Source organism: Capricornis sumatraensis, chromosome 8 (assembly GCF_032405125.1).
Source record: "Capricornis sumatraensis isolate serow.1 chromosome 8, serow.2, whole genome shotgun sequence".
Taxonomy (NCBI): domain Eukaryota; kingdom Metazoa; phylum Chordata; class Mammalia; order Artiodactyla; family Bovidae; genus Capricornis; species Capricornis sumatraensis.
The window spans coordinates 90183874-90209151 of record NC_091076.1 but is presented as its reverse complement, the minus strand read 5'-3'; the positions used below and the strand labels follow the sequence as shown (position 1 = coordinate 90209151).

At 55.7% G+C, this 25278-nt stretch overlaps 1 protein-coding gene across 2 annotated transcripts; it reads right to left on the bottom strand.

The window, feature by feature from the left end:
- Positions 1-769: 769 nt before the first annotated feature.
- On the bottom strand, positions 770-25232 carry STARD3 (StAR related lipid transfer domain containing 3). 2 transcript variants are annotated; one of them, XM_068976839.1, is made up of 15 exons: positions 25133-25232; positions 12186-12464; positions 6697-6774; positions 6264-6341; positions 6083-6136; positions 5566-5683; positions 5265-5363; positions 4982-5037; positions 4524-4616; positions 3815-3877; positions 3554-3649; positions 3108-3187; positions 2908-3012; positions 1851-1944; positions 770-1459 (listed from the first exon to the last, which is right to left on the bottom strand). In XM_068976839.1, exons 2-15 carry the CDS (start codon positions 12411-12413, stop codon positions 1355-1357), a joined length of 1347 nt encoding a protein of 448 aa, XP_068832940.1. In that variant the 5' UTR covers positions 12414-12464; positions 25133-25232; the 3' UTR covers positions 770-1354. The 2 variants fall into 2 exon arrangements, with proteins under 2 accessions (XP_068832940.1, XP_068832941.1); XM_068976840.1 differs by lacking the exon at positions 25133-25232 and having other exon boundaries at positions 12186-12659.
- Positions 25233-25278: the final 46 nt, after the last annotated feature.

Here is a 25278-nt window from a genome sequence, read left to right as displayed (position 1 = left end):
AGGGCACCAGGAAGGCCAGGGGCAGAGGCTGTGATGAGACCCTAGCAGGCAGGCCCGTGGGCACCCTCTTGATTACTGAGCACTACACCAGATCCTTGGTGCCTTCATATTACACAGCTTTAGCAAAGTGGGAAATGGAGGCTCAGGCAGGCAGACCTGCCCGGGGTCACATGCCTAGCCGGGCCCAAGAGGCAACACCCCCACCCCTGAGTCTACGCAAGTTAGCCCCTCAGGAAGCCTGCAGGGAGAGAAGGAGGACCATTTCCTGGTGGTCCCAAGTGTGACGGGCAGAGAGAGGAGGTGAGCAGAGCCCAAAGGTGCCTCAGTGACCCAGAAGCCCAGGCCTTGCCTCCAGGCTCCTGCCCGCCAAACCTTCAGACCCCAGTATCAGCTGAGGCCTACTCTGGCTCCTTCCAGGTCTCCCCCTACCTCCCGCCTCCCCATCCTGGGCTGGAGACCTTAACCTAACCTTCCTAGCAGGAGACCTGGCTGGGAGGCAGGGAATTTTTACCACTTATCTATCTGACCAGCTGAATGGGGCGGTGGCGGTGGGGGGGGGGCCACTTCGAGAACTGGGTCCCCAGCTGGCTCTATTCTGGCTCTGAGTGGGTAGGAAAGGGTCATGTGTAGGCTGTAGCAGGGTTCCTTCCCCTAGGCCCTACGTGCTGCCCTTTTGTTTTTTTTCACTCTCAAGAGGCCAGGCTGCAGGGGCTGTCTTTTGAGTTTCTGTTTTTAATTGGCTCAAATTACAAAGGTCCCCAAGGAGGCACTGGGGGGTGGGGGTGGAGGGCGGCAACCTGGAGAGAACCTGGGAGGCGCAGGCTCCCTGCCAGTGCCCACCACCCCCACCTGCCACCCACACCCCTACAAGTGGAAGTGCAAGTGGAGAAAGGTCCCAGACCCTTTAAATAATCCTAAAAAACCATGATGAGCGCGGAGCTCCCACACCTTCACACTGGTGATGAGCTGCCCCAACTTCAGTCCTGCCCAGGGTCCTCTCCCGCTGAGTCCGTGGCTCCCATTCCAGACCCCGCCCTGGGCCAGGTAGGAGACAGTGGGTCTCTTCCTCCCAGAGGCAGGGAGGCCGTGTAACCATTGGCAGGAAAGACCCATTCGGCGCAGTGGCAGAGTCCCAGAGCTTGAGCCCTCAGCCAGCTCATGGCCGCCCCCAGGCGCAGTGAGGCTCGGTGTAGGGCGGGAGCTCAGGTCACAGCGCTGCTGTGGAGGAAGCTCCCCCCTCCCCACTGCCGAGGCCAGGTCCTCAGTGGGCAGCGGGAAGCCCGAGCAGCGCCCCCTCTGGCTCTGGAGGCCGTGGCGACAGGACCCTGGCCCGCAGGGTGATGAGGAGGCACCCTTATGCCCGGGCACCCAGCTCTCCGATGCGCTGCCGCAGGTGGAAGGCAAATTCGAACATGGTGGCTGCGAGGCTCTGGTGGATGAGGTACCGGGGCAGGCGGCCCTGGGGGAGGCAAGGAGAAGTTCCAGGAAGGCCAGCCCTCGGCAGGGGCTTCCCCTCAACAACTGGCGTCCGAATGCAGGTGCAGCTCTGGCATGCAGCCAAGGCCGCCCTCTCCCCCACCCCTGGCAGGAAGAACATGCTGTGCCCGGGTCTTGGCACGAGTCACACAAACAGACCTGGGAGGGGGTGGGCTGGCAGCCAGCCACCTTTCCTCGGGCCTCAGGAGTCAGAGGTAAAGAGGGGAGGCACAGGGCCTCAGGGCGAGAAGACCATCTGGACCCTGCCCCCAGTTTCAGAGGAAGAAAGGAGGCGGAGAGCAGGGACGCCCAAGGTCACACAGCACAGCCCCCTCCACTCCGCAGAGCCTGCTTCGGGGCCCCAGCACGCCCACCTTGAGATCTGTATTAAGGATCCAGATGAAGGTGCAGACTCGCGGGTTACTGGCCGACTTGAGCACGATGAAGCCCCCAGGACCATTCTCTCCCCTGAGGAGAGACACATTGGTGGGGGACCTTGGAGCCAGGCGAAACCCCTGATTCCTGCTCTGCCCTGACCCACCTTGGACTGAGGTAGAAGGGGGAAGGGAGCTGCTGGTTTCAGCAGGACCAGAACGGTGTCCCAGAGGCCACATGATACAGGCCCCCACCCCACCTGCCATGGGGTGCTCGAATCCTCCTCCAACAGTCGATGTTTGCACAGCCCCAGGGGCAGGGCGTTTACCACCTTCCAGCTCCAGCTCTGGGAGCAGTGCAGAGCCGCGGGGCTCCACGAGGGGGGGCCTTGTTGGGAGGCCTCAGGCCTGAGCGGTAGGATTCCCATCCCATCAGCTCCCCTGCCTCTACAGATAAGGGAGCTGGCGCCAGGAGGGGAAACGAGCTTGCCCATCACCCAGCAAACACTGCGGTGGTGGTGAGACCAGAGCCCCGGGCTGACACGCAAAGAACAGCGCTCTCTGCGGAACCCCAAGACCGAAGGGGAAGTGTCGGGTATGTGGGAGGAGGCCACCCACAGCGCTAGGACTAGAGAGCAGGGGGGGCTGGAGGAGGCCGTGAACAGGCAGCAGAGGACTCAGGCCTCTTCCTTTGGGTACCTCCAAGCACCATGAGGGTAATGCAAGGCCAAGGGACGGGGAGAACGGGATGAAAGGCAGGAAGGTGATGCTTCAGAACACAGAGCCTCCTGCTGCGCTGGTCCCCTAGACCAGCCACCTCATGGCTCCCAGCCCCCTTCCCGGCTGGTCCCTATTCATCGCCATCCTTGGTCTACTCTGGAGCTCCCCCGAGCCTGGTGGTGGTTCCAGATAAGCAGGATTAAGCACAGTGGGACCGGGTACAGGAAGGCGCCCTCAGCAGGAGAAAGTGCACAGCTGTATACACCAGTCGTGCCCTATTCTCACGGCCACGAGGGGAGGAGCCAGTGCGCATGACCCCAGGCAAAGTTCAGCTCACCTGACGTATTTGTGCGTTGGGGGCTTGGCGCAGTGCGTGGTAGCAATGCCCGAGGACAGGTATCTGTCTCGGCGCCGCTCGATGCGTCGGACATTCACAAAGTCCCTGGAGGGGGATGATTAGATGATGATTAGATGATTAGATGCGTAGAAGGTCCGAGGGCAGGAGGCCTGCCTGAGGGGGCGGGTAGGGGGGCTTACCTGGGGGAGACCACGCCACCCGCGGCCCCTGAAGACACATCATAGGAGACGAGGGTGTTGTCTTCTACTCGCTGTAGGATCTGCGGGCGTCAGGGCCGACGTAAGGTGCAGCCACCCCAGGAAAACCCCAGGGAAGGGCCCAGCATCTCAGGAAGGCCCCCAGGTCAGACGGCTCTCTGCTCAGGCCCCGTAATTAGGAGCCACTTCCATTCATGGGCGCTGGGACCAACACTCTGAGCATTTCGTCCTTCCATCTTCTGGACTCTCTCTTGGAGGAAACTATTACCACCATCCCCATTTTACAAATGGGGAAGCAGAGGCCCAGAGTAGTTCAGTGATGTGACCCGGGTCCCCAAGGGGTTCACTGTTCACACTGGGCCACGCCCTCACCTGCCACGTGGCTCTGCCCCGAGGGGTGCCGGGCCTGGGCTGCCGGCTCAGCTCACCTGGCAGGCGGTCACAGTCTTGTTCCACAGCACCATCCTCTCAGGCTGTAGGATCACCTCCTGGTACACCAGCTCCGCGGGGCAGGGCAGGAAGGTCTGGGGCGGGGCGGGCAGAGGGCTGGATGGTGCCAGATGTACTTGGGCACACCAGCCCCTTCCTGCTGGGTGGGAGAAACCTGCGGGAGGGTCCCCACACCACCAGGCCCTTCCTGGAGGCCGAGGCAGAGCAAGAGGCTCCAGAGCACTCTTTCCATCACCCACCTTCAGAATGAAGGTCTTGCCGTGAAAGGGAACCTCGATGGTGTACACAGTGTCCCCATATTCCTATGGCAGGGACAGAAGGGCAGCAGGGAGGTGAGTGGAGGGCAGAAGAGAGCCGGGGTGGGGCAGGAATGGGTGACGGGCAGGGCAGGATTTTAACAGCCCAGAGGAGAAAACTTTAGGAGTTTGGGGGATATCTGAGCAGCCATTAAAAAACATTGGTTTTGACAAATGTCTTGCCATGAGGAGAGAAAGGCTTTTGATATCAAGTTAAAAGGCAGGAGCACAGCTGCAGCTGCAACCACGAAGGCCCGTGTCTCCGGGCCGCCGAGGCTGCCAGGGGAACTGGCCAGAGAAAGGGACCGGGATGTTTTCCCCCTGTTTTCCAAGCTCTCTGCCATCTTTCTAGATAATATTGTTTTGATCATGAAACAAAACACCGGACACAGCACAGAAGCCTGGCTTCCCCTTCAAAGCTGGAGCTGAGGCAGCAGAGCAGCAGGGGCGGGGCCGGGGGGGGCAGGGGGAGGGGCGCTAGAAATGTCCAATCCAGGCCAAGGGGCTGACTCCAGGGCCCAGCCCCCTCCCCTGGGCAGAAATAGGGTTCCAACCCGCGCAATCTTTGGGCTTCTTTCTCAGGCCTCGGAAAAGGGAGGGAAAACTCCCTACAAGCCAACTCTCAGGCTCCCGTGGGAGAAAGGTTTCTTACGTTATTCTTCTCAAACTTCCAGTTCTCTTCTTGGGCCAAGATCTGGTCCACCACCGTCATGGCCTCCTTCCCCTGAAGGATGTACTCCCGTTCCTGGCCAGGGAGGGGAGGCAGGAAGCGGTCAGCCTGGGAGCTGCACCCCTCTGGGTCTTTCTCTAGACACTCCACACATCTCTTTCAAAGGCCTGATTCAGCTGGATGTCCAGATGCAGGGTCTGGGCTGGTCTCCTGTACCCTGTGAGCTCCTGGGGGCCAGGTGCTGTAGTTGTTACCCTGGGGCCCAGGCAGGAAGGAGACCACTAGGCCTGACGGTGAGCCAGACACTCAGATGGACACTGACAGGCCTTCAGGCTGCCTAAGGTCTGCCCTCCTCTGGGAAGCCCCTGCCCACCTGGCCGAGCCCAGTGCTGGCTCCTCTCTGGGGTGCCCACCCCAGGTAGGGGTAGGCAGCCAAATACCTGGGCAGAAAAGCTTTTCTTCCCAACAATTTCTTCATCGGATTCATTGTCAGACCCTGCAGAAAAACAAGCATGGGGGACAATGGGAAGAGGTGGGGAGGAGAGGTGGGGAGGTGAGGGATTGGGGTACAAATGCAATGGTGTGTAGGGGGATAAGACAGTGTGTGGGAGAGGACTGCTCGCTCTCCCCAGGGTGCTGATGGGACGAGAAGCATAGACCCAGCCATCCTGCTCCTCATAAAGCCCCTCCCTGGAGGTAGTTCCCCTACCCACCAACCCTCACCTGCAAAGGATTCTGGGGGTGAATAGAACTGGCCCTCAGACAGAGCGCTGGAGAAGAGCAGGGGTCCTCGGGCAACAGCAGCCTGGGCGGCAAGGTACCCTGGGGGGCAGACGTGGGCAGCCATCGTTCCAGACCAAGGACAATCATGCCTTGGCAGCCTAGGGTCCCCCGGCCCGGGCTCTCTTTAAGGCTCTTGGAGGCAGAGTTGGCAAGAGAGCTCAGAACTGGCCCTCATGCCAGAAACTCTCCTCTCTTGGGTGGGGGTGACCCTCGCTGCATCCCCTCATCCCCCGGCACTCACATCGCTCCTCCTCAGCCTCCTGAGGTAGGACTTTGAAGTCAAGGAACCAGGTCTCCAGCCAGGCGAGGACAAAGGAGACGATGGGGAGCAAGTAGCCGAAGGCCCCTTTGCTGAGCAGCTGCGGAGGGAGGGGGCTGAGCGCCACAGCCGGGGGTCACCCTGGACCCAGAGCCCCACCCCGGGGCTGCTGACTCTGGCCTACACCCCACTCCTGGTACCAGCTGCTTGGGCACCCCCTGTGGCACATGCCTCTGAGATGGAGGGATTAATGAATTCTACAGCAAGATACAGTAAGGTCAGGCTGAAGGAGGAACTTTCTGTTCTTAGGGTTTCAGCAGGACAAATGGGCAAAGCCAGTGAAGCTGACCCCTTAGAAAAAGCCAAGGGCAGGAATCCCCCTCACCCAACCCTGACAACAGGGACAGAAACCCAAAGTCAGAGAAGCAGTCCCTTCTTGGGACGAGCCCATCCCACAGGCCGGATGCCCACCAGACCAGCCAGACCCCGAGCCACTGACCTCAGAGAGGATGACCTTGACGATGAGGAATGCACTGGACACCAGTGTGGTGACCTGCCCAGGGGAGGGAGAGACAAACAGACAAAGCAAAGACGGAGCCTGGGGAGTAAGTCCTCCTCCATCCCATCCCATGAGCCAGCCCCACCAGGGCCCGAACGCTGCCAGGAAAGTGGCATCTTACCGCAATCACCCACCAGTGCCGGAGCCGCAGCACGGCATAGCCCAGGAGCAGTCCGGAGAAGCGGAAGAAGGCCAGGACCTGGCAGGGGAGTGGGGGAGCCATCACAGGCAGCCACGGGCCCCACCCCGGCTGAAGGCTGGCAGCCCCTCCAACCTGCTCCCCCAGGCTCCCCAAGCAGTGTGCACGCCCCAGCAGAGAATGGCCGAGGCCAAGTCAGTGCTTCTTTGGGGATTACATGTGACCTCCTTGGACGGGGGTCTTGTCTTCCCCTCCCACTTGGGGCTCTCTGAAAGCGGGACCTCATCTGGGAACAGGCTTGAATACAGAGGGCTCCCTGATCAGATTAGGATGCGTGCTGCAGGAAGAAGAAAATCCAGCCAAAGACCCCTGTCCCTGCTCCCTCTCTGCCCGCAGGATCTCCAAGGCCACTCACAAAGATGTCAAAGAAGGAAGTTTTAAAGTTGTAGTTGATGACCTCCTGCTCCAGGTTCTTCTGGATGCCTGTGTTGGTCTGGAAGAGAGAGGTGGCTAGGACCAAGTCCCCAAAGCTGCCCTTTGTCCTCCCAGAGGGAGCAGGTGGAACTTGGAGGAGGGGCTGTAAATGCTCAGCTACCACCGAGGAGCCCTGAGGCACCAGGCGAGCTCAGCCTGAGACCCCAGCGCTGAGACTGTTCCTCTAAGGATCCAGGCAGTCCAGACAGGCAGAGCTGAGCCTCCTGACACTCGTGAGCACACTGCCTAGGAAGGGGCAGGCCTGGAGGGCCTTGGGAGGTGATGGGCCCTATGCAGGCGCTATGCTGGCAGACAGGGAGCTGGGAGCCGGCCTCTCCCATAATTTCCTCTCCCTCCCACCGCTGCAGTGCTCCATCTTCCCAGCCAAGCATCCATCTGGGGTGACGGGGGCCAAGGGTGGGCAGTGGTATCAGACGGAGCCCCAGGTGGCAAATCGATTGATTAGGTTTGTACTTAATGGGCAAAATCCATCAAGCTGCTAGAGAGGATGGCATGCAGAGTGAGCAGCCTGGTCCTTGCCTCTGCCCCTGCCCTAGCCACCCACACATTTTCAATGGGATCCCTGAGAGCCTGTCTGGGGAGTAAGGAGTCAGGATGCCCATTGAGAGCTAGACTGCAGCCTGATGCCTCAGGCAGAATGGGGTGGCAGGCCCGTGCCTCTGCAGGTGGGGTGCCAGCCCCCAGAGTAGAGGGGCACAAGGGGACTCTGGGGGATGGAGTTTGGGAGCCCTGAAGGGGAAGACCCTTCACGATTACCTAGATCAGGGCTTCTGATCTCTGGAAGAGGATCTGAATTGGGGCGGTGGTGGGGGGATGAGGTGTTAAAGATACAGAAGAGACACTGGGTCTGAATCTCGGGGTGAGCTGGGCATCTGGAATGGCTGTAAAGCTCCTGAGTGATTCTGATGCTCAGGGCAAAAGCCAGCCATCTGGACAGCCCCTCACTGAGCCTCGAGCCCTGGTGCATCCCCACCCAATGCCTCAGCCTCAAGACCACTCTGCACCCCATGGAGTCAAACGCCTTGCTGACATCACAACCCACCCCAGCCTGATCCTCCTCTTACTCCTCAGACTACGCCCTCTTGGGCTCCAGAGTCACTGTCCACAGAGCTCTCTCTTCCACGGTTTTTCTCTTTACAGAGAACTCTCCCTTGCCTGCATACCCACTGGCCAGCCCACTGCATCAGGACTCAGGACAGTACAGTTCCTGCTCCTGTTTTGCCAGCTCTGGCTGCAAGACCTTGGCGCTGGTCCTACAGCCTGGTCAGGGTCCTTGCATACACTGGGCAACACACAGTCTGATAGAAAACTGAGAATAGGGGCTTCCCTGGTGGTCACCTGGTGGGGCTGCCAGGGAAGCCCAAGGGGGTCGTCCAAAGGAATAAGGCTTAAGACCTCAGAAGCTCTTCAAATGGCCCTGAACCTCGCTGAGCCTCCTCTCTCACCAGTAAGATGGTCCTTAAGGACCAGTGGCTAAGACTCTGTGCTCCTAATGCAGGGGGCCTCGGCTCAATCCCTGGTCAAGGAACTAGATCCCATGTGACACAACTAAGACCCAGTCAAATGGGTCGTGTCCGACTCTTTGCAACCCCATGGACCGCAGCCCACCAGGCTCCTCTGTCCATGGCATTCTTCAGACAAGAATACTGGAGTGGGTTGCCATTTCTTTCCCCAAGTAAGTAAATAGTAAGTCAAACTAAGTAAATAAATATTAAAAAAAAAAAAAAACTAAAAATACATGTTTCAAAGTATGAAAATGGCAAAATTGAATAACTAGTAAAACTTTGGCCACCAAGAGAAACATGATGTTAATGCTATGAACTGTTAAATTCAGCATTCTGAAACTCTTTGTCAAATGTGAAAATAATTTGGACGTTAGATTTTCTCACTCCACAAGGATTTTCACGTCTGCATGATGACTGCTGAGCTATTACAGCCAGTATAGCCATACCGCTGCCAAAGTAAAATCGCCAAACATTTTTTCAGCTCTTTTCTGTCAAGAAAATATTATACATACATTTAATGAAGGATGTGTGTGAATTTTAGTGCCCGCTTTGACGCTGGAAAGCAAAAGTGTTAGTTGCTCAGTCGTGTCCGATTCTTTGTGACCCCATGGACTGTATCCCGCTAGGCTCCTCTGTCCATGGGATTCTCCAGGCAAGAATACTGGAGTGGGTTGCCATTCCGTTCTTCAGGGGATCTTCCCAACCCAGGGATCAAACCTGGGTCTCCTCCACTGCAGACAGATCCTTTACCAGGGAAGCCCAAGGGGATTGTCCAAAGGAATAAGGTTTAAGACCTCAGAAACTCTTCAAATGGCCCTAAACCTCGCTGAGCCTCAGCTCTCTCATCAGTTAAGATGGTCCTTAAGGTCACGGCTGTGGCTCCTTCTGGCTGAAGGTGCCAGCTCACCTCTGTGCACAAAGGAGCATCACCCTCAGAGCCTTGCCTTGCTTTCCAGCTCAACATGCCCAGAATCAAACTTCACCCCTGAACCAGCTCCTTCTCTAAGCTCCTCCTCTGTAACAACAGTCATTGTTTTCCTGACCCCTGAGATTGAGACGGAGGTTTGTGACATTGTACAGGAAGCAGTGATCAAGACCATCCCCAAGAAAAAGAAATGCAAAAAGGCAAAACGGTTGTCTGAGGAAGCCTTACAAATAGCTGTGAAAAGAAAAGACACAAAAGGCAAAGGAGAAAAAGAAAGATACACTCATTTGAATGCAGAGTTCCAAAGAATAGCAAAGAGAGATAAGAAAGCCCTCCTCAGTGATCAATGCAAAGAAATAGAGGAAAACAACAGAGTGGGAAAGACTAGAGATCTCTTCAAGAAAACTAGAGATCTCTTCCAGAAAACCAGAGATACCAAGGAAATACTTCATGCAAAGATGGGCACAGTAAAAGACAGAAACAGTATGGACCTAACAGAAACAGATGATATTAAGAAGAGGTGGCAAGAACACACAGAACCACACAAAAAAGATCTTCATGACCCAGATAATCATGAAGGTATGATCACTCACCTAGAGCCAGGCATCCTGGAATGCAAAGCCTAAGGCCAAAGGCCTAAGGTAGCACCACTACCAACAAAGCTAGTGGAAGTGATGGGATTCCAGTTGAGCTATTTCAAATCCTGAAAGATGATGCTGTGAAAGTGCTGCACTCAATATGCCAGCAAATTTGGAAAACTCAGCAGTGGCCACAGGATCAGAAAAGGTCAGTTTTTATTCCAATCCCAAAGGAAGGCAATGCCAAAGAATGCTCAAACTACCACACAATTGCACTCATCTCACATGCTAGCAAAGTAATGCTCAAAATTCTCCAAGCCAGGCTTCCACTGTGAAATTCCAGATGCTCAACCTGGATTTAGAAAAGGCAGAGGAAACAGAGATTAAATTGCCAACATCTGTTGGCATCCATCGAAAAAGCAAGAGAGCTCGAGAAAAACATTTGCTTTATTGACTACGCCAAAGCCTTTGACTGTGTGAATCACAACAAACTGTGGAAAATTCTTAAAGAGATGGGAATACCAGACCACCTTACCTACCTCCTGAGAAATCTGTATGCAGGTCAAGAAGCAACAGTTAGAACCGGACATGGAACAACAGACTGGTTCCAAATAAGGAAAGGAGTATGTCGAGGCTATATATTGTCACCCTGCTTATTTAACTTATAGGCAGAGTATATCATCAGAAATGCTTGGCTGGATGAAGCACAAGCTGGAATCAAGATTGCTGGGAGAAATATCAATAACCTCAGATATGCAGATGACACCACCCTTATGGCAGAAAGCAAAGAACTTAAAGAGCCTCTTGATGAAACTGAAAGAGGAGGGTGAAAAAGTTGGCTTAAAACTCAGCATTTAGAAAATTAAGATCATGGCATCCGGTCCTATCACTTCATGGCAAATAGATGGGGAAACAATGGAAACAGTGGGAGACTTTATTTTTTTGGGGCTCCAAAATCACTGCAGATGGTGACTGTAGCCATGAAATTAAAAGACGCTTACTCCTTGGAAGAAAAGCTATGACCAACCTAGATAGCGTATTCAAAAGCAGAGACATTACTTTGTCGACAAAGGTTTGTCTAGTCAAGGCTATGGTTTGTCCAGTGGTTATGTATGGATGTGAGAGTTGGACTATAAAGAAAGCTAAGCACCAAAGAATTGATGCCTTTGAAATGTGGTGTTGGAGAAAACTCTTGAGAGACCCTAGGATTTCAAGGAGATCCAACCAGTCCATCCTAAAGGAAATCAGTCCAGAATATTCATTGGAAGGACTGATGCTGAAGCTGAAACTCCAATACTTTGGCCACCTGATGTGAAGAACTGACTGGCTGGAAAAGACCCTGATGCTGGGAAAGATTGAAGGCAGGAGGAGAAGGGGATGACAGAGGATGAGGTGATTGGATGGCACCACCGACTCTATGGACATGAGTTTGAGTAAGCTCCGGGAGTTGGTGATGGACAGGGAAGCCTGGCGTGCTGCAGTCCATGGGGTCGCAAAGAGTCAGACACGACTAAGCGACTGAACTGACTGAGCTTGAGACCTGGAGGAAGAACACGTGCCATCCAGAACTCTGACCCACTTTGCAGAAAGAGAACAAGGGGAGGCTCGGAGAGGCTGAGTCCCTCGCTGAGCTCACACAGTTGCTACAGAGCAGAAGCTGGGACAGGGGACCAAGCCCAGGATGCCCTGGTTCCATGCTCCTACCTCTGCATCAGGTCCTGCTCTGCCCTGTCAGCACCTGGAGATTAGGTTCCACTGCCAGCTGGCCAAGCACTGCGTGGCAGGGGTTGGGGGTGGTGGGGGTGGGGGGGTGGGCAGACCACACCCTGACAGGCAGCTCTGTCTCCAGACCATTAGGTGGAATCTCACCAAAACCAAAAGGCCAAAACTGGGGACACTGGAAGAATGCCCAAGGTGGGGAAGGAAAGCTGGGCGTCACTGGGAGTCTTTACGATTGCCACCCACTGTTCCCTCTGCTTTTGGCACAGCGCCTGGGACACAGCCGGGACTCAGAAATGTTTGCTGAATGAATGAATGAACTAAGCCAGAGAGCAATGTAGAGCAGAAAGAAGACAAAGGCCCTGATAGCTCCACGAGAGCCCTCTGGGATCCCGCCTCCTCTCTCAAGTGTGTCCACTAGGGGCCAGTGTGGTGCAGAGGTGTGAGTTCTGGGGCTCGAGTCTGGGTTCAAACCTTGCCTTCTTCACACACTTGCTGAGAGACCTCGGATAAGCAACATAACGTCTCTGTGTTTCTCTCTCTGGAAAATGAGAACAGCTATTCTTCTAGTCTCATTCTTCATTTTACCCGGAAATCAATACACCCCAGATGCAACCCTCCAAGGCCCAAGCAATTCCCCTCCCCCAACCTGACCTGCGCCCCCAGCCTCAGCCCCACTCACGTTCAGCTCAATGATCCAGAGCAGGGAAATGAAGAGCAGGTCGAAGGTGACGAACAGACAGAAGGTGCGGCGGACGTCAGAGATGGCCCGGCGCTTCTCCGGCAGTGGTGGTGGGAGGAGGTGCGAGGAGAGGCTCTGGCTGTGGGATAGCGATGAGCTCAGGGAGGCCACGGCCGGCAGGCTGCGCTCCAGGTCGCGGCCCAGCAGGTCCCCGGACAGCTTGCTCATCCTGGTGGGCCCCCACCTCCAGCCGGGGTGGGCTGGGCCTCAGTAGCAGGGCTGCAGGGAGGCAGGATGGCTGGTCAGGTCCTGGGGTCAGGGTCCAGGAGTGCCCGGGAACCTCCTTCGTCCGTTCGAACGCAGCCCCAGGACCCCCATTTGTTTCCAAACACATCTGCCCCCCACCCTCGGCCTAACTCTGTGGCCCAGGGCCCTCTCTGCCTCACTTCCCTCTGCCTGACTTCCAGGCTGGAGGGGTCTGAGCATCCTTCTCCCTCTGTCCTGCTTCTTCACCCCCCCACCCCAGGCAAAGTCCTGCAGCCCCATGGTCACCCTTGGGGGCCTCCTGGGTCTTCCCTGACGTCTGGGGCCACAGATTGCTCCTGCTAAGCCCTGCCCTGTAGTTCAGCCTCTGGGCCTGTCAGCAGCCTCTGGGCCTGTCAGCAGCCTCTGGGCCGGTCCCCACCCCCAGGAGAAGTCAGCCCCAAGCTCTGTTCTTTGTTTTCCAAGCACAAAGCCACATTCCCTCCCAGCAGCCAGCCCTACCCTCCCACCCCCTGATCCATGGCAACTGGGAGGGACTTCCTAGAGCAGTGTCTCTGCACAGGCCAGCCCTGGAGGAATGGTGGGATGGCATCTTGGTCCCTTCTCTCGGCCACCCCCGCCTCAGGCCCAACCAGCTCTCTCCAGCATGCTCCTAATGGGTGGGCGCATCTCCAGGCTTTCTCTCCCCCCACCCACAGCAACCACCTCCACGTGACAGCCAGAGAAAGCTTTTCAGAACATGAATCAGATCCTGCCATTCCCTGTTCACAAGCCTCCAAGGGCTCCCCGCTGGTCTGAGGATAATACACCCTCCTCATGGTGGCCCTCGCAGGACGGGGCCTGCCTGGTTCCTCTTACCGCTACTCTCACAAGACAGGGCCCCATCATCTTACTACGACGGCCACCCTGGCCTTCTAGGTCCCTTCAAGTGGCAGCCTGGTCCTGCCTTGGGGGCCTTACACCCAAGTCTCCCCAGTCCTTTCAAGTGGCAGCCCCAAGGCCCTCTCCTCAGAGCCTCACACCCTCCTTCCCCAGTCCCAGTGAATTTACCGGCATTCACCTTCTCCCCTGGTGGCTCAGAAGTTAAAGCTTCTGCCTAGAACGCGGGAGACCCGGGTTCGATCCCTGGGTTGGGAAGATCCCCTGGAGAAGGAAATGGCAACCCACTCCAGTACTCTTGCCTGGAGAATCCCATGGAGGGTGGAGCCTGGTGGGCTACAGTCCACGGGGTCACAGAGTCGGACACGATTGAGCGACTTTACTTACTTGCTTACTTACTTCACCTTCTCCAGTCATCTCACTGCGTTCCATGTCCACACAGGGCAGAATGGTTCCTCCTATCCTCACACAAGACAGCCAAGGCTCCAGGAGGTGAATGGATGTGACCATCCTTCCCTTACCTGCCCATGTGACCATGAGGTTGAAATCCTCATAAACCCGAGAGACAAAGTGGGCAGTGGGGCACTCCCTCCCTGCTGAGCAGCCCCCAGGCCTAAGGTCCTTGCCCTAGCAGTCTGCTGGCAGGGGCCCTCAGAGGCCCTGTCCCCCAGGCAGGGGAAGGAAAGGTTTAGGCTAGAGCAGAGGGGAGCTGAAGCAGCATGGTGGGGCCTGAGTCTCTGGGACCCCATGAAGAGTCTCCAAGTCTTCCCACATGCAGAACCAGGGTGCAGGTCTGGGGGCCACTGGAAGGGGAGCCCTGGATCTTTGTGCTTGATCCTGGGAAGGCCAAGATCTAACCGGTCCCCCCTCCATAGCCGTCCGTCCCCTCCACACATTTGCTGTCTGGTCTCTTCCATGCTTCAGCTACTAAGTTGAAAACAAGCCCCCATTCTGTGGCCAGCAGGGTTTCTGAGCAAGCCGGCTCACCCGTCCCTCTACCTCCGTGCCAACCCAACAGTCAGGACCGACTGTTCTCCGCAGAAGCACCAGCCGCTACTACTCTTTCGAGGTGCCCATGCTAAGCTCATCTGGAGGACGCTGAAGGAAAGCTGGACCAGCTCTGGAAGGCAGGGCCAGAAGAGGCTGCTGGCAACGGGACCCCCCAGCATCTATCAGCCGGATCTGGTGCCAGGCCCCACGCTCAGCACCCCTCACTGTGACACAGCCGCAGCCCTAGGGCGGGTGACATTTCCTCGTCTCCAATAGCCCGCTTGTCTTCTGCTAGACCTGTCTCCATCTCTCCTCTCTCCTGTCTCTCTCACAAGCCACCTCTTCACCATTCTCTGGAACTGTCTCTGTACCCCCTCCCACGTCTGTCTTTATTCCGCCCTCTCTCTGGGTCTTCCTCTCCACCTCTCTCCCATCTGCGAGTGTCTCTCCACCCCCATCAGATTCCTCTCTCCGGTTTTCTCTTACGTGTCTCTCTCTCTCCTTTCCTACCTGCCTTCACCTTTTCCCTCTTCCCTGTCTCACTGCAGGGCGCTGTGGCCTCCCCACGCCCCCTCTGCCCCCGGGTCTGTCTAGTCTTGCCCCCTGGCTTTCTCCCTCGCTCTCTGAGGACAGGACTTGGGTGGCAGCAGCTTGGGTGTGAGACACACTTGGAGTGCAACAGCACTGACACTCACACCCCCAGACGTCCACGTGGAAGTGAGAGACACAGAGGGGGGCTGAGAGCAGAGGTGTTGGGGGAGCCCGAGAGAGCTGCCGACGCGGGGGGTGGGGTGGTGAGGGAGCCAAGCACAGGGGGCTCTGCAGCAGGGGTGAGGGCTTCCGGCCAACAGTCGGAGAGAGCAGGTTCTGCATCACCCTCCTCCATGAAAGAAACTGAGCATCCAAATAAGCAAGAGCTGGAAGAGGTGAATGAGTTCAGGGGCAGCCATTAGACCTGAATAACTTTGGGCAAGTCCTTCTTAGCAAGCCTCCATTTCCCTATCTCGGAGAAAAGTCCTTTTTTTTAAAAAATGTATTTATTTTTTAACTGTAGGATAACTGCTTTACAGAATTTTGCTGTTTTCTGTCAAACAGCAACATGAATCAGCCATAGGTATACATATGTCCCTTCCCTCCTGAACCTCCAGGGAAAAGGTCCGTTAAAAAAAAAAAAAAAACCTTTTAAACAAGAGAAACTTAAAACAACATCAACCGAAAAACCTTACCTAGGATCTCAATATATAAAACAGATATATTTGCAGGGCAGCAAAGGAGATGCAAACATAAGGAATAGGCTCATGGTCACAGCAAGGGCGGAAGAGCGTGTGATGACTTGAGAGAGTAGTATTGAGAGAGAGTAGCAGTATACACGACCATACGTAAAACGGATAGCCAGTGGGGATCTGCCGTATGATGCAGCGAACCGAAGCTGGTGCTCCGTGACGTCCTCGAGGGGTGGGAGGGGGAGGGAGGGGGAGGGAGGTTCAAGAGGGAGGGCACATGTCCATACTTCCGGTTCATACTGGTGCATAGTAGGAGCCACCAACTACTGTAGAGTAATTATCCTCCAATTAAAAATAAAATGATTTTTTAATTAAGAAAAAATAAATGTTGATGTTCGGCAGAAACCAACACAATTTCTGTAAAGCAATTATCCTTCAATTAAAAAACAAATTAATTAAAAACAAAGAAAACAGATAAAACCTGGGAATTCCCTGATGGTTCAGGGGTTAAGACCCCACACCTTCACTGCCCAGAGTGCACGTTCAGACCCTGGTCGGGGAACTAAGATGCCACAAGCTTCGCAGTGCAGACAGTAAATAAATAAAATGAATAAAAACAGGACTGTATAGGTCCTGCCATAGGATGTGGCCACAGAGAGCCCCACAAGTCAGCCTTCCCTCAAACTCCATCCGGGGTCACGCTGAGGAACCTCCATGGGTGTGGTTTGAAAAATTCACTCAGATGACATCAGAAAGTTTTGAGTTCCCTGAGACCACCTGCCAGCTCCAGATATGAAAACCACCCTGGCCTTGAACTGCTCTCTACAGTCCTCAGAACACTGGCCTGGGGGGATGGAGGGAGGCGGCTGCCGGCAGAGCAGGCTGGCCTCCACCCTCCCGACAGGGGAGGCAGGAACGACAGGGGAGGCAGGAACGAGTGTCAGGGGGCTGCTGCCACCCAGCCCCCTGGGAGCAGCGCCCCCCTGCCAAGCCCACCGCCTGCTGTCACCAGCCCCTCCCCAGCACCTTCAGAGGTGTCAGGAGGGGAGCAGTACGTGTGGCGTGAAGAAGTCGGCCTGGGCTGGCTGCAGACGAGACACCTGATGTGCTTGTGGAAGCTCAGCTGCTTGGCGAGAGTGGGGTGGGCGGGGGGATTGGTGGTTTTTCTCATCCTGGGTCAGAAGGGTAAGAGGGGTCGGGAGGAGGCGGCCAGGCAGGTCTCTGGGCACAGGGAAAGCTCTGGGGGCCCCTCACGGGCCCTCCCAGGCCTTCTCTGACTGGCCCCAGGAAACGCTAGCCTGGGGGCAGCAGGAGCTTTTGAGTGGGTCACCACTCAGCAGACGACAGCAGGCAGCTGGGTACCTCTGAGGCCGGGGTTTGAGTCTCGGTCTGCTCTCACCAGTCTTGTGATTTCGGCTTCTTCAGTTGCATTAAATAAGGGGAATGATAATATACTTAGTGCCACAGAACTGTCCACTTAAAAGTGGCTAAAATGGTAAATGTCATGCTGTGTATGCTTTCCCACAATAAAAGGCAGCATCTCCCATCTGTGATTGCTACCGATGATTGCTGCCCCATAGGCATTTATGGATGGAGAAGGCAATGGCACCCCACTCTAGTATTCTTGCCTGGAAAATCCCATGGAAAGGGGAGCCTGGTGGGCTGCAGTCCATGGGGTAGCTAAGAGTCAGACACAACTGAGCGACGTCACTTTCACTTTTCACTTTCATGCATTGGAGAAGGAAATGGCAACCCACTCCAGTGTTCTTGCCTGGAGAATCCTAGGGACGGGGGAGCCTGGTGGGCTGCCGTCTACGGGGTCGCACAGAGTCGGACATGACTGAAGCAACTTAGCAGCAGCAGGCATTTATGGAAGTGTCAGGGGAAGGATGGCTGCTGTTTGGCCGGTGGGGGTGGAGATGGAGCAAGTGGGTGGGCAAGGCCGTTTAGGTGAGAGGTGTGGGGGCTTACACACGACAGTGATGTGTAATAAACTGCCCCCAAAGGCCTGAGTTGAAATCTGAGCTCCACAGTTCATGTGCCGGATGTCCCAGAGCAAGCTGTCCAAGGCTTCAGCGTAGGCTTCCTCCTCTGTGTGCACTATGGGCCAAGTTACAGAGGCTCCAGGCAAGCGTGCGCTCCTGGGGAGGGGGAGGTGTCCTGGCTCCCTGCACAGGCTCTCGGGGGAAGCCCGGACTGACCTCTGATGCTACCCCTTCCCACTGGTGCCTGCCCCGCCAACCTCCCCCAGGGCCCTATCTCCAGTTCTTGGGTGGCTGGGGCACAGACAGGGCCCTTCCCAGGCCTCAGTCACACCCTGGGCTGGAAGCTCCAACCATCTCTCTACCAGTCTCTGGCTGACATTTCCTGACCAAAGCAAGTCTGCAATGCGCCTATGTCTGTCACTCACTCAGCAAGACTCCGAGGCTGCACCTGGAAACGGGGACTGGGGGATACCGGTATGGACCCTGGGCCGCCTGGTGGATCAGAGGAGACAGCAGTGAGTGGGGAGCTCGGACAACAGCCCCTGACGCCACAGAGTAGGGCCTTCATAGATGGGAGCCACGGCCACCGCCGCCACCTCTGTGGGCCTCTCCCCCTCTCCTCTGCCCAGCTTTCCACGGATGGTCAGGCCAACCTACACAAGTTCCAGCTAGAGCTCCCTCCACCAGCTCTGTGACCCTGAGCAGACGAACACCTCATCTATGTCCTGAAATGATTCTCACCTCAGAGCAGTGCAGCATCTCCAAACCCTCTCCCCAGGCCAAGGGGGCAGGAGACATGGGCTCAAAACATGTGCCCCCCCTTGTATGCGCAAGCATGCTGTCGCTTCAGTCATGTCCAACTCTTTGCAACCCTGTGGACTACAGCATGCCACACTCCCCTGTCCATGGGATTCTCCAGGCAAGAACACTGGAGTAGTTGTCACGTCCTCCTCCAGGGGATGGTCCCCACCCAGGAACTGAACCTGGGTCTCCTGCGACTCCTGCATTGCAGGTGGGTTCTTTACGGCTGAGCCACTGGGGAAGCCCGGATTCCCATCTTACTAGTCACTGAACCTGTCTGTGCCTCGGTTTTCCTCTCTATAAAATGGGATAATGGTAGTATCTACTTCTTAGAGGTATTATAAGGTTTAGGCGACTTATTACACGTAAGGACCCAGAACAGTCCCCGACAAAGAGTGACTGCTGTGGAAGGGCTAGCTAACGTGGCCCCTGTCTTATCTTAGGTGGAAACAGTCTCGAGTTCAGCCTCTGTGGGATGGCTGCAGGCCAGGGCTGGGGTTGCTCTGGATTGAGACTCTGACGATGCCCAGGTTAATGGAGAATCCACAGACGGGCAGGAGACAGAGGCTCTGGGTGCGGAAGAGGCTGGCCTCGGGTTGTATTCTGCCACTGACCATCCTGGGAGGAAGCTGGCTCAGGGAAGGAGGACAGCAGACCAAAGAGGCCACACACCACCCAGACGGGCCAGGAGAAAGCAATCCGGCTGGCAGTGGCCCCGGCCGGCCCCCTGCAGACATCCTCTCCTTCACTCCTGGCGTCTGTTGCCGGGAGCTGTGGAAATGACGAGATTGGAGCTTGAAGAGGCCTGCCCACAGCCTGCCCTGGACAGGGCGGAGCCGACCCCAGGGGCACCTGGGCTTCCCCCAGTGCTGGGCTAAACCCAAATGTGGCCACCTTCAGGGCCTGTGGGGAGCGAGGTGTCAAAAGACCCCAGAGCCTGTAGAGAGCTCAGCGCCTTCCCCTCCACATCCGAACCATGAACAAATCCTTCCAAGTCTAGCCAGTGTCCGCCACTGCTCACCACTAACAGCACCCTGCCTGAGCCACCATCTCACATTTGCTACAGCTTCCTGACTGCCTCCTTGCCCTGGTCCCAAGTCTGTTCTCAACACAGCAGAGAGAGGAACCCCAGTAAACGTCAGGTTGCACCTCCTTGACATCCCAAACTTCCAACAGCCTCCAGCTCCCCCACAGTAAAGGCCAAAGTCCCTGCCCTGGCCTACAAGCCTCCTCTTCCCCGGGTACCTTCTGCTCCAGCCACACTGCTCTGTGGACGCATCCAGCACGCTCCTACCCCAGGACCCTTGCTCCTGCTGTCGTGTCTGGATTTCCTCCCCTTGGTCTCTGCAACGTTCCCTCCCTTTGGAGAGGCTTTCCCTGAACCCTCCATTCAGCCACAGCCTGCATCCCCTCACCCTGCTTCCTTCTTCACAGCACCCACCACCGCAGACATTATACGTTTACTGGTCTGCTTCCTGCCTGTCTTCTCCCACTGGATCAGGGACACCCTGCCTGCTCACGGCTGCTTGTCCGGTTCCAGCATCAGTCTCACAGCAAATATTGAGGAAGTGTGCTGAATGCCCGCAGCATCACATGTACAGGTGCTCCTGCACACACTCACACCCAATCCTGGAGGAGCGGCCCCACCGGACCAGCCTCTGCTGGACTGGACTCCACCCTCAGTTGGAGTCTCGCGTTACCCAGAGCCCGGGCCCTTCCTCCACCAGCAGGCAAGGGGGAGGGCTGGTTTCCCAGGCAGCCTCAGGCAGGGTGGCTGCTCCCCTCCTCTCCTCTGAGCCCAGACTCACAGGGACAGGCCTGGGGGCAGGTTTAAACCCCTAGGATAGCGATGGTGCCCACCACTCCTCTCTTGTGATGGGACTGACACCCCCCCCCCAATACTCTCCAGACACTGGCTGTTCCCAGGATACCCCATGGCCACTTGGTCTCCCTTCACGCCTCCAGTTCCCCAGGGGGTGGGGGTGGGGGGTGGGGGGGAGACACTCTTAACTCTTTAGAGACCAGTTCAAACGTTGCCTCCTGGACAAACTTCACTCTCAGCGCAGGCTTCCCCAAGCCCAGATCTCGGGACCCTGGCTCAGCCCTTCAATCCCCACACCCCTAGACTTGAGCCTCAAACTCATCTCTCCTCCAGCCCTTGAGGCCCAGGTCACAGTGTTTGGCCATGCACACGTCAAGTAGGTTCACTGGCCTGTGGACCACCCTGGAATAAGGGAAAGGGCATAGATTTGGGGGTTGGTCAGGAGACCTGGAGTCAAAAGCCAAAGGCCATTCTTTATTTCACTGTGTGCCTTTGAGTCTCTCTGAAACTCAGTCTTCTCATCTGTAAAACGGGGATGGTGGAGTGCCCACATCACAGAGCTATTGCAAGAATTAGAAATGACAGCTGCAGTGTGCCTGTGTTTAATTAACAGCAGCTACGACTACCATCGGCGGCCACGGGAACAGTGTTAGAGGCAGGGCCCTGTGTCAGGCACGTGCAGCACGGCGCTCTGCCCAAACTGAGGGTCCACCAGTACTGCCGGATGGCAGGATGGGCCCTGATCTCAGGGAGCTGCCCCAGGATGGTACATATTAGGCTCTCCTGTAGTTCAGGGATCGGTGGCCTGTGCCATCAGCCTCGGCACAGTTGGCTTCCCGGTCCCTACTCTGCCCCACCAGAGGGCTTGGGAAGTTCCCTGGAGAAGCAGGGAACTGTGTCCCTAAAGAGCCCAGGACACAGCAGCAGTGACAAGTAAGATCTCAGAGGCCAAGCCAGGCTCTTTCCCTTTTCCTTCTGAGGAAGTGAACAGGCCCCAGTCAAGCCAAAACAGAAACTGTATTAATCACAGGATGCTCCCACACTGCCCTAGCCCAGGAGGTTCTGAAGTACAGTTTACAGGGCTTTCCTTGTGGCTCAGCTGGTAAAGAATCCACCTGCAATGCGGGAGACCTAGGTTTGATCCCTAGGTTGGGAAGATCCCCTGGAGAAGGGAAAGGCTACCCACTCCAGTATTCTGGCCTGGAGAATTCCATGGACAGAGGAGCCTGGTAGGCTACAGTCCATGGGGTCGCAAAGAGTCGGACACACTGATCGACTTCACTTTCACTTTCTTTCACTTTCACTTACTGGAAAATCCTATCAAACTGAGATCTACTCAGCCCTTCAGCTCCCTCCACATGCCAGGCCCTGTTAAATGTCAGAGATGTCCCTAGCTCTGTGACTCTATGACCCCAGCCTACTCAAGGGCTGGTGAGTCAGGCCCCACCCCACCCCTCAGTGCTGTTGGATAAAACAGGACTAATGAGGTTGAGTTCTCAAGGTCAGTTTGGAAAGGGCTGGTCCATCTTCCAGGGCAATCTCAGTCCTATGAGCCTAGATGACAGAAGGCCCTGCAGGGGTGGGCGTGGTTCAGAACAGACTCCTCCCAGCACTGGCCCGGCCCAGCCTCTTCCCAGGCAGAAAAAGCTCAGAGGAGCATACAACAGGCAGGATGGTATACCTCCCTTGTACCTTGTCCCGCTGATGCGGCAGCTGTCCCTTTGGGGACTGGGAGCCCAGGGCAGTTTCTGGGACATGACTGTAGACCAGCAGTCAGAAGACAGTTCCTGCTGAGTGAACCTGACCTCACCTCCCAAGTTTCAGCTTCTTTGTCTATAAAATGGGGCCAACAATCTGTCATTGAATGCAACAAGTGTGAGCTGTCAAATGTACAGAATTTCTGGTCTCACCCACACCCTTTCCCCCAAACAAGTCTGAGTGTCAGAGAGCTCGGTTTACCACAGCAGGTAAACTGAGAGCCTACAGCATGCCAGCCACTGTGTTGGTCCCTGGGGTTATTCACTCAGGGGGTCCGGGTCTGGGAAGGGAGGCTGACAGATAAAGGCAGAGTGCCACGCTGCGATCAGCACTTTCAGGGAGGGATGAACAAAGGACTGTGGGCTCCCAGAGAAAGGAGCATCTGACCCAGGCTAGAGTTGGGGAGGTTGGGAAAGCCACAGGGAGGAGGAGCCATCTGACCCAGGCTTCTGCATCTATCAGCCGGAGGCAAGGAAGATGGGCACTCCGGGCTTGAACAGAAGCCCAGAATCTGGCTTGTAACACAGGTCCAGCCCACAGGCATGCATGCTGACCTTACCCCTAGGGCCCTGCCCTCAAACTTGGGTACCAAGCCTCCAGACCTCCCCAGGGCATGGTCTCTGCAGGCTCCTAATCTAAGGGGATACTTCTTCGTGGCCAGGTGAAGAAAGGAATCTGCCCTCATGCCCACCTCAGCCCCCTCCCCTGAAGGAGCTCTTCAACTGGAGGATATAGCTTTCCTTTCTTTGAGCCCACCCTGGTCTCTGCCTCCCGCTGGTACTCATTCTCTCATTGAGGGCCCCTAACTGTCAGCTCCTCTGGAAAGTCACTCTTGGCCTTTTTCTTCCTTGGGTTCCCAGAGTTCTGTGTACATTTCTCTAGAACTCATGCTTGAAAGTGAAAGCGAAAGTGAAGTCGCTCAGTCATGTCCGACTCTTTGCGACCCCGTGGACTATAGCCTACTAGGCTCCTCCGTCCATGGGATTCTCCAGGCGAGAGTACTGGAGTGGGTTGCCATTTCCTTCTCCAGGGGATCCTCCCAACCCAGGGATCAGACTCGGGTCTCCCGCATTGGAGGCAGACGCTTTAATCTCTGAGCCAACAGCTTGGCCTCTAACATTTATCCATTTCCAGATTCATTTCCTGAGCAGAATGAGATGGTATCTAGGTCTTCTACTGTTTTGAATCCTCACCAGTCAAACCCAGATCCTGCCCCTAATGCCCTCTACCCCAGCATTTTATTTACTGACAAAGAGTCAAGCTTTGGAGCTCTGAGACAGAATGAGAAGCCACATCAACTGTTCTCAGCAGTTGATAAAATTAAAAGTCAGAATCACTGTTCTTTATCCTTCTTATGTAAACAGTAATAATAGTTAACACTCATTTACTGAGCACGCCTGTGCTCACTGTTTTAAGCCCTAAACATACACTATTTCATTTAATCCTCATGATAACTGTACCAGATAGGCACAGAACTATCTCCATTTGACAAACAAAACTGAAGCACTGCCTTCATCAATATCATAATAGTCCTGGGACCCAGGAAGTCCAGTTCAGGAGTCTGTATCCTCCATCATCACGCTATTATGGACAGGGTGCTGCAGGGACTCAGATGGGACAATATTTAGCCTTGGGCAGGGGCGGTGATCCCGAGGTGATGCTGCCTGAGCAGAGCACTAAAGGTCAAGTAGAAGGTAGACAGCAGGTAAGAGGAGAAGGGACTTTCTAGGCAGTGGGGCTGGTGCATGCAAAGCCATGGAGACACAAAATGGCAAGGTGTGGGCAAGCGCATCCTGCAATGTCATATTATTGGACCTCAGGGTACACATAGGGTAGGAAAGAGAGCCGTGTAATCTGTGCTAAAGATTCAGCCTTTCCCATAGGGACTGGGAAACCATTCAAGGGTTTTAAGCAAGGAAGTGACGTTATGAGACATCTTTTTCAAGGACCACAAGAGTTACAGTTGGAAGACTGGGTTGCAGGCGGCCGTGAACTGGAAGTTCCTGCAAAGTCACTGCAATAATCCTGGTCAGAAACCTATCAACAAGGGTGCTGACAACAGGGCCAGAGGCATGGGACCAGGCGCGAAGCATGTTAAGGAAGTTACTGGACTAGGTCACCTCTTAGATATGAGAACTGAGAAAGAAGAGGAAGCATAAGATAATTCTCAGGTTTCTGGCTAGGATGGGGTAGTTCAACTTCAGACAGACTGAGTGGCAGCTGAAGGAGAGCCATCCAACTGGTAGCTGGATGGCCAAGCCTGAGGCTCCAGGGAGGGGCTTGGCTGAAGCTGGAGATCTGGGTGCCTTTTTGGTACCCTAAAGTTGAAGCTAGGCTTCCCAGGTGGCTCAGTGGTAAAGAAGAATCCGCCTGCCAATACAGGAGCCGCAGGACACTCAGGTTCGGTCCCTCGAGGAGGAAATGACAACCCACTCCAGTATTCTTGCTGGGATAACCCCATTGACAGAGGAGCCTGGAGAACTACAGTCCAAGAGGTCACAGTTACACACGACTGAGCCACTGAACACACGGACGCAAAGCTGAAACCATGAGAGTAGATGGGACCATTCAGATTCAGTGTACAGAGTAACGGGCTGGGGCAAGAGGAGGCTGTGAAACGGTACTTCTGCAGTCAGAGGAGTAGGAAGAAAATAAGGGGATGCTGACGCGGAGGAAGCCAAAAGGGGGGCAAGGGGCACATATCCACTATTTCAATTACGGGTTAGTGTCACTCGTGTTATGCACCTTTAAGAACTCAAGAAAGATATCCAAGAGCCCTTCTGATGTCCATTAAGAAGTCATTCATTGCCATTTCCAAAGGAAGTTGAGGGAGCCCGGATGACAGTGAGACGGGGACCTACAGGAACTTGCAGATATTTTCCTGCTCATTCTTAACCCTGACACCTCCCCATAACCAGTTCTTGCTCTTAATACCCAGACACCACCCCCTCACAGTGAAAAGAAAAGCTATGGAGGGCGATCCGGGGCGCCTTTCCCGGACTCTTTCGAGTGGGCGGGGCCGCGGACTGTCAGCGCCGGAGACCCCTGAACCTCGCGCGGGGTGGAGCTGAGGCAGGGGGCGGAACGTGGGGCGCAGGGGGTGTGGGAAGGGTCGGACGGAACCAGGAACGGACACCCGCTAGGAAGACGGGATCCGCTGGCAAGACGTAGCCCTCGTAGCTGGCAAGACCACCACCTGGTCCCAGTGACCTCTTGCGGACCCACCTGCTCCATGTCAGCCACGACCCCAGCTCTTCCTACCCGCAACCGCAATCTGACTCCGCCGCCCCAGCAGCGCCTCCGAGCGGAAAGAGATCTCCCGACGCCACTTCCGCCACTGAGTCCGCCCCCGAGAGCGATCCGGGACGTGC

What these genes read in the sequence shown, in the direction of transcription:
- STARD3 (XM_068976839.1), bottom strand. Translation starts at nt 12,413, where the DNA reads ATGAGCAAGCTGTCCGGGGACCTGCTGGGCCGCGACCTGGAGCGCAGC. An exon ending in AGAAAAGCTTTTCTGCCCAG is followed by an intron (nt 4,617 to 4,981) that starts GTATTTGGCTGC and finishes CTCCCTGGCCAG; the next exon opens with GAACGGGAGTACATCCTTCA. An exon ending in GGAAGTTTGAGAAGAATAAC is followed by an intron (nt 3,878 to 4,523) that starts GTAAGAAACCTT and finishes TCCCTGCCATAG; the next exon opens with GAATATGGGGACACTGTGTA.